This window comes from Pistacia vera, unplaced genomic scaffold (assembly GCF_008641045.1).
Source record: "Pistacia vera cultivar Batoury unplaced genomic scaffold, PisVer_v2 Contig268, whole genome shotgun sequence".
In the NCBI taxonomy this organism is placed as follows: domain Eukaryota; kingdom Viridiplantae; phylum Streptophyta; class Magnoliopsida; order Sapindales; family Anacardiaceae; genus Pistacia; species Pistacia vera.
This window is the reverse complement of record NW_022196077.1, coordinates 272,462-281,482: the sequence shown is the minus strand read 5'-3', so window position 1 is coordinate 281,482 and position 9,021 is coordinate 272,462. Positions and strand designations below refer to the sequence as shown.

The 9,021-nt window shown below is 32.3% G+C and overlaps 1 protein-coding gene across 1 annotated transcript; it reads left to right on the top strand.

Annotated features, from left to right (window-relative positions):
• The first annotated feature begins 4,170 nt into the window (after positions 1 to 4,170).
• Positions 4,171 to 8,339, top strand: LOC116133302 (cyclic nucleotide-gated ion channel 1-like). The gene is made up of 7 exons (XM_031419016.1): positions 4,171 to 4,274; positions 5,088 to 5,478; positions 5,676 to 5,831; positions 5,884 to 5,888; positions 6,024 to 6,311; positions 7,145 to 7,256; positions 7,980 to 8,339. Exons 1-7 carry the CDS (start codon positions 4,171 to 4,173, stop codon positions 8,337 to 8,339), a joined length of 1,416 nt encoding a protein of 471 aa, XP_031274876.1.
• Positions 8,340 to 9,021: the final 682 nt, after the last annotated feature.

Sequence of the window (9,021 nt, the reverse complement as noted above, 5' to 3'; positions counted from 1 at the left end):
TCTCTTGCATTTAAAATACAAATATTCAAATTAACTATATCTGATAATAACCTTGTATCATTTGTTCTAGTCTGAAGATCGCGAAGAACAGCAAAATCAAATTTATATCTTGGAATAACAATTCTCGGTTCTTTTATTTCTTGCACAGCCATGATCATGAGAAATTGTATACGGTATATACCGTCAACAGGTCTGTAAGAGGGAGCAGATGGTATGACTTTTATATGTATGATCAAATATATCGACCCTTCATGAAGCTAATTTTTAAACTTCGCAATGCTATTCTTTGGTATCAAGGCATGAATAACTTGATTCTAAAAAACCATGAAAATCACAAATTTAAACAAACCTGTATAAATCAGAAATAAAAGTCTTAGCATTATTTTTAGACTATATTTTATACCTGTTGATCAATCAAAATCATGTCAAATCTCATAAGGTCATCACCCATTCTGAAATTCCTACATTCCCACAATCTAGATACTCTGACAGTGACTATCCAATCATCTCTTGATTCATCAATATCTTTAAGCAAATTATTAGACATTGTTATGACTTGCCTGTAAAAAGAAATTCATCTTTAGTACAATTCTATAAAAACAATAACGATTCCCAACGGAGATTTTACAACTAAAGCAGATGTTGGTGTATCACAATTATAAATATTTTCAATTATATAATCTAATTCATAGTATAAATATTTCTTATCACAATTTAATAGTGTGTAGAATTTTTTGTTCGGTAATGAAATTTTAAACTCCAAGAAGAACTTACTGATTTACAATTGTCACTACAATATTGTTCGTTAGTTTCTTTATTACAATTCTATAATATAACTATATGCAAATTAATAGCTTTTATAGACAAATTCATAGTCCAACATATACAGTATTACAATAGAAAGATAAAAACAATTGAAGGTATCACATTACCTGTAACTATATTGCAACTATGCCAGCAATTTGTTTTTTTTTTTTTTTTTTTTTGGGAACAATTGATCTAATCATGTACTTTTTTGGTACATTTACTTATTTCTCTTAATCGTGTATGACAACATAAACAACTACATATCTATAACAAACACATTAATTTCAAGAGTTATGTATAAAACCTTTCACATTTAGATAAATACTCCTCACAATTCACATTAATTTCACATTAACAGTAATCCATAGCAAATACAATGTATCGATCTCTTTCAAATAAATATCTATCCACAAAATTACATCAAATTCAATAGCACTTAATAAACAAAATAATAGTAATAACAAAATTAAATAACAACAGAGATGCCACGAAAATATCCTAAAAGGTGAAGCAAAAACAGATATATAACAATCCTGTTACATTAAAATAAATATCTACTTAGTCTTTAGTAGAAAGCTGGGATTTTTTTATGCGGGCAGCTGTAATTCTTATTTAAGTTGTATTTGATACAACTTATACTATTATGTGACATAAATAGTACCATTTATTTCATTAACACTTTAACAAAAACACTACATTAAGAACAATAGTAAATATCATAATACCAAACATCATCAAAATACTGAATACATCAATCAAAAAGGAAGTACGTTAACCCATAATTAAACCAAAATTATGATATCATGAGCATTAATAGTAATCTCACATTGAAAGTATCACATAATAGTACAATGCACCAATCAATTTTAGATAAATGTATATCTATAAACATTTGCAGCGTCAACACAATACACCTATATAATTATTAATAGTACAAATCCAATGCATCAAAAAGGAGCAATTGTAAAGCTACAAAACAGGATATCAAGAGACTAACACCATTAAGAACGACATTAAATATCAAAATACCTAACATCATCGAAATACCGAACACATCAATGAAAAAATAAGTACATTAACCCATTATTAAACCAAAATTCTAATATCCTAACCATTAATAGTAACTCACATTAAAAATATCACATAACAGTATAATGCACCGATCAATTTTAGATAAATATATATCTATAAACATGTGCAATGTCAACACAGTGCACCTATATAATTATTAATAGCAATCCTACGTAGATGTCATTAAACTACAAATCCAACACATCAAAAAGGAGCAATTGTAAAGCTACAAAACAAGATATGAAGAGCTAACTCCAATCTTTATATCGTTTTATTTAGATTTTTGCAATACCATTGCAATGCACTTATATAATTGTTATTAATACACATCCAATGTGTTAAAATGTTTAGACCTTTGGAATGCCAATGCAATGCACCCATACTAACAAAAAAAGTAACAAATCATCATTCATAATCTGATAGAATGATTGGTTTGGCTGTCTATTAATTACAATTGATTAGTATAAATATTATTGTTAACCATTGAGTTTTTGAAATAAAACACACCTTTGATATATTGAATAAGTTATGACTCCGCAGATAGTTTATTATAATCAAAATCGTCAAATTTATCATATTACTAAGAAACTAACTCCAATCTTTATATATCTTTATTTAGACCTTTGAAATGAATTTGCAATACATTTACAAAATTGTTATTAATACACATCCGACCTGTCAAAATGGTTAGACCTTCAGGATGCCAATGCAATGCAGCCATACTAACAAAAGAAGTAAAAAATCATCATCTATAATCGGGCTGCATGATTAGTTTGGCAATTTGATTATTACAATTCATTCGCATAAAATACCATGATTTAGAAACCACACATTTGATATATTGAATAAATTACAGCACAGCAAATGGTTTATTACAATGCAAATCATAAACTTTATCATTTATAGATTGATACTGAAATTTTCAACTGAAAGAGACATTGAGCCGCTTCAGTTTTTTATTAATATTATAGTTTGGCAGCTTGGCTGATATCAACTCAAAGAGACATTAAGCCACTTAATTGTTTATTAATATTACAGTTCGGCATCTTTAAAAAATTGTCTAACGAATTTTATGGAATCTGTTACCTAACCATTGTCTATAATTATGATTGTTCAAAGTCTGCTACGGTCGATAAACAATTCCATAGCATTTTCATAACATTACTCTTAACTTTTTAGGCAATGTTAACTATTTTTTCTTTTTTGATTTTTTAATATATGACTTTTTGACTAATAAAAAATTTATAAAGTCAAAATTTAAAGGTATTTTCGTCTTTTCGGTAAAATATTAACAGAAAACATAACAAAACCTAACGAAGAGTGGGAAAGTGTCATTTTCAAACTTAAAGTGTGAAAAAGTGTCGTTTTGCCAAACCTTGGGTGGGAAAATGTCTTTCTCCCTATTCAAAGTCTGTTACGAACAATTTTAGTCATTGTAGTTAACAATTTTATCCCTCTGACTTTTTGTAAATTAAAACAGAGAATAAAACTTAGAATAAGTTATTATCTCATAAAATACTTGAAAAATGTCATAAATGGCCTCCACACAATTTAATAAGTCTAATTGCTATTATTTAATTTGGTAGAATTAAGCGTCTTTGTTCGTTTTTCATTGGTAATCCCACTATTATATTTATTATTTAATTGATTAAGGGATTGATTTTAATTAATTTACTATCCCCATTTCTATGAGAATACAATAATTTTATTTGAGTTGACAAGGTTAACCAAATTAAGCTCATAAACCAATATATCTCACTGACCTCTCGAGGCGTTTGGTTCAGAAAATGTTTGATTATTACGAATGTTGGATTAATGAAAAATTAGATTACTTTGAAGATCACTGGAATCCTTAAGAAAATGTGTTTGATTAATTAGTGGGTATGTTATATTAATATGTTTGGTTAGGAGGAATAAATTTATGGGTATGTTATTTAAATTATTGAATTGTCCTCTAATTAAATATTATTATTATATTATTTTTTAATATTAATTATTATTTGGATTATTATAACCCCCTGCATTTAAAAACTTAGCAAAAACAATCTCATAATAAAAGTTTGAAAAATCAATGAAGCACCCCCACCAACCCAGCCACTACCAGCCGCCGGCAATCACCGCAAGCCGCCAACAGCCGGCAACCTAACGGAGCACGGAAGGCAGGAAATGGCTTGCGTGCATTGTATGGCCATTTCCGACCAGAGATCTAGCCGAAAAATGGCCAAACGTGACAGATCTGGCCGTTGACGACCAGATCGACAGATCTGGCCTTTGCCAGATATCTAGCCGAAAATGGTCATATCGGCTCACGACGACCATTTTCGGCCTTCCATGCGCTGTTCTGGTGGCGGCAACGGCTGGCCACGATGGTTGTTGCCGGTGGCAGATGGCGGCAGGTGGGTGGGGGTGGTGGCTTGGGTGGGCTGCAATTTGTTTTGAATTCAAGGATAATTTTATCCAAAAAGTTAATTAATTAGGGTGAAATAGTAAAAGTCATATTCATGTAAATAAATTTTAAAATAAAGGTATCATTGTCCTAAAATTTTATTAATAAGAGATAAAATTGTAATAAAAAAAGATAACCATGATAATCTTAGAATACCAAGGAAAATTGAGGTAATCAAATTACCTCCAATATTACTAATAGCCACTATTGGTATTTGAAGATTACCAATATCTTATATTACTTGACAACTAAACATGATAATCAAATAATATAAGATGACTTAACCCCAATAATTTCACATAACCCTAATAATTCCACGTAACCCTCAACCAAAAGTCCCTTTCATATTATGCTTTTCAATTCTAAATTCCATCTACAAAATCTCCAAATTATGAATGAAGTTACTTAGTTTCCAATTTACTATACAAACTTAGGCATGTTTTATTCTGAATCCCCAAACAAAAACTCTGAATCTCCCACTAGGAGGGAGGCTAAATTTTAACTAGAGCTTTTCGAGGTATTTTCGAAGAGAATGACATCTCAGCTCTCGCTCGAGTTCACATTATTAATATAAAGTCAAAGCTTAGAGAATGATCTTTCCTTCATTTAACAAATAGTTAAAAGCGCATTTCTGACTTGTTTAATAGTTTCTATTTCAACTTAGCAATAAACATTAAAAAAGCATCGCCTTTGAGATCAGGTTTTTCAAAATCCAGATTTGTACTTCTTCAACTTTGATTTTAAAGCTTCGTGTATTGTTCAGTTTCAAGAACTGGAATTTGGAAGAAGATATGGCAGCGCAAATTTTATTTTTAAGAGAACGTATTGCAAACTTTTGTAATGAAATTTTGGTGTCCATAAACTTGCCTCCTCGTTTTAGGAATATATTTGACCCACTGGAGGAAGCTCCCTACAAGTGGACTTTAGTTTGGGTGTCCATAATATCAACCTTATTGGATCCCATGTTCTTCTACATTTTTCTGGTCAATGATTACAAAAAATGCCTTCGGTTGGATACGAAATTGATGATTGCTGTATGTCTTCTTCGGTTTCTTGTTGACTTGTGTCATATAATCTTCGTCTTCTATCACGAAAGACGAAGGCGAATAATTTTTGTTGTCTTAGATGTCCTCTGCATTCTTCCTCTCCCACAGGTAATTAAGATGTAGTATAATTTATGAATTTTATTTGCATCTTGCAAAGTTATATTACAATTTATGCCCAGACAATTTTGCTCTCTGATCATTTTTCTAAGTATTCATAATCATAAAAGTACAATATCTTCGTTTATAAATATTAACATTGTGGCTTATATATTGATTTTAAACTTAGATGCATGTGCTGTGTCCAGATGGTGACTTTGATCATACATAGGGCAAGAGGCTGGGAATTTATTGATGCATTGAAGTGGCTTAAATATACCATCATTGTGCAATACTTACTAAAGCTTGTTCGTATCTGCAAGTCATATGTAGAAGCTCAAAGAGCTCCAGGCTTTCCTGTTGAGGTTATAAAATGCCTCAACGCTGCCTCCTGTTTCATTATTTACCTGCTTCCAGGTCATGTAAGTTCATGTTATAATACAAAATTTATGTATACATATTGATATAGAGTATATAGAAACATTTTAAGCTAATGTAGTATTTTGAGCCCCTTGTATTGATATAATTTTAACAAAAAGTCACTGATCTGTTTTTAGGTATTTGGAGGCCTATGGTTTTTTTATGGCTATAGAAAGAGAAACTGATTGCTGGAACGAAGCCTGTTTATATTACCGTAGACGTAGCTGCGGCTCTTTGCACTGTGATTATCACAGTCCTGCAGGCGACAACAAATTTCTGGGTCTATATTGCCCAAAGATCATACGAGATACAACTATCTATGATTTCGGGATATTCCAAGATGCTCTTCAATCTGGTATTGTGGAGGAGACAAAATTTACGACCAAGCTCTTCTACTGTTTAAGATGGGGATTGCTAACTACAAGGTTTGTTATCTATGTATATAAATATATAAAATCTTCAAATGAGAAGATTAAAGAGATGGATATCTACATTATTAAACATCTGCATTAACACATATAAATGATTTGGTTTGTTGGAAAGATGTAGTTGAGTTCAGCTAGCTGTTCTAGCCAATTGACCTGTTTCTATCATCTAATTAATTGAATTGACTGGACTCTGTAGCTGTGTGCATGTCATGTCCAATGCCCAAGTGGCTCTTGGTTATTTCTCTGACACCAAATATATAAACAGGGATCGTTCACTCTATCTCCATATTTAATTATTACGTTCTTCCAACTCCTTTAGAAAAGAGAGGCTGTCCAGAACAGAAAATACATAATACATTATATCTATGGTTCCTGGTATCCTTACATACAATCATCTTTAAATTTATATCCCTCAAGGCCATAACAGACCCCCTATCCTAATGTTTAAACTAACCCATTAACATTATTGGGCTCTTGCTAGCAACGTAGTAGCAATAAGTTCGTAGCTTGTGAATAAAAGATTTGCGGAGCTTTATATCTTTCTTTTTTTATTTGTTGAAAATATCTTTTTTCTTCTTTTTTTTTTACCTTCCAGCGCGTGTAAATTAAGTACTTCGCCTATGTGTTTGTCTTGGGTAGTTCCCGGCCCTTTCATTCGAGACTCACCTCGTTTGGAGAAGTCTTTTCTTCTTCCACATAATTAAGCAAAAGTGCTTCCTTTGTTAGTAATAGTAAAACTTATATCATGTTAACTCTCTTGCTGGACTCATTTTAACAAATTGTACATATGCATTTTTATTGACTAAAATTTATGTACCAATTGCTTGCAGTTCAATGGCCCAAAACCTCCGTACAAGTACCGATGTTGAGGAAAACTTGTTCGTGATTTCGATTTATCTAACCAGCCTCATGCTACTTGTCCTTTTATATGGAAGATTGCAGGTTGGTATATATTTTTCTAGTTCTTGTCTCTTATATAGTTGATTTATTATGCTACAGACTAGATGAATTGCAAAAGCACAATGACTTTAACTGTGTTTCATGTGTGAAACAGATATATCTGTAATCTGAAACGCAAAGATTAGAGGAGAGGAGATTGAGGGCACGAGATACCAGGCAGTGGGGAGTCTTTAGAATGCTGCCTGAGAATCTTCAACGGCAGGTTTACGCGTATTACCAACAATTTAGCGCAGAACATTATCTCAACGATCTCCCAGAGCACCTGCGTAACCAAATAAAAAGAGTACTTTGCCTGGAAGTGCTTAGGACTGTGAGTTCTTTTTCAAACCTTCTACTCATAATTTGATTATCTTTTCAATAGTCAAGGTGAAAAAATACAGAACCGGGCTGCACTGGAGGAAAAAAAAAGCTAGTGAATGACTAATCCTTAGGAAGGCTTTTGTAGTTTACATGCAATATTTCATGTGGAGCATAACTTGAGAAGAAAGGGAGAGAAGGATATGGAGAGGCAAAGAAAGAAAACAAAAGGGCGAAAAAGAGAAAGAGAGAGAAAGACAGAATGAATGAATGGTTAAGAAAAGAAAATTAAAATGTAATAGTTATAATGCCAACTCAAACATTAAAACAAAGATGATGGATGAATATTATTAAATAGTGTCAAATTTTCTACTGAAATGTCTATTAATCCTGGATCTGTTTAATTAGGTGCCACAATTTGGAGGAATGGAGGAACAATTTTTGAACCAAATGTGTAACCGTCTTCAGCCGGTGCAATACGGGACAGGGTCTTCCATTGTAAGTCAGGGTGAGCTAATTAGGCAGATGCTCTTCGTGATGCAAGGCAGTCTATCAACGAGTATGAACGGTGGAGGCATTGTCTTTATGGCGGATCCCTATTGGGGTGAACTTACCGTATGGGCTTTTGATCCTAACCCCTTGCGCCCATTACCCCGCTCACCAGGAAATCTTTGTGCTTTTACAGAAGTTGAAGCATTTGCTCTAATGGCTGAAGACTTGAGGGAGGTTGTACAGGGATTCTTGAATGCAGGAGCGGGTCAACCCTAGGCAACTAGGGTTCCAAATCTTGCGAGTTAATATTTCCTTTTGTTAACAAGAAAAAACTTAATTTGTACCACAAAAACTTTGCATACAAACTGAGAGGTGACATGAGATGGCGAATGATTGTATAGAAAAACTTGAACTCATAAAAATTCAATAAATGCAAATAATCTATAACAACGTGGTAATAAAAGAGTGATGCGGCTTTGAAACTGAAAACAAACAAGTTACAAGAAATGCATAAAATAACAACATAACATAATGATTTACCCTAATTCATTCCTTTTTCAATGAATTATGTCCAGCATTTAAATAGAGCGATTTTATTGAGTATTAGAAAACTACATAATACAAAGATGAACAGTATTGACAGCTCACTCTTCTCTCTACTCTCACACCTTAGGTTTTTCACTATTACAAAAAGACTTAACAACTTTTTCCCACCCAAATAGTGGTTTAATGACATTTTCCCACTCACAGACTTTAAAAATACTACTTTACTACCCAAGTTTATATTCTGGCAGTGAACAAAAAGCAAACTCATTCTAGATTATTAAGGCTTTTAAAGAGGGGAGGCTAATGAATCTTTTGGTGGTACAATGTTAGATTTTGGTAGTTGTGATTGATCGGATTTGACTTGGGAAGGACGATTGTGCAAACCCTAATTGTTCGATTATCGGTGATTGGT

Coding starts and splice junctions, on each gene's coding strand:
- LOC116133302 (XM_031419016.1), top strand. CDS start 4,171: ATGGTCATATCGGCTCACGACGACCATTTTCGGCCTTCCATGCGCTGT. Junction 6,312..7,144: donor TGGGGATTGCTAACTACAAG/GTTTGTTATCTA, acceptor AATTGCTTGCAG/TTCAATGGCCCAAAACCTCC. Junction 7,257..7,979: donor TTTTATATGGAAGATTGCAG/GTTGGTATATAT, acceptor CTGTTTAATTAG/GTGCCACAATTTGGAGGAAT.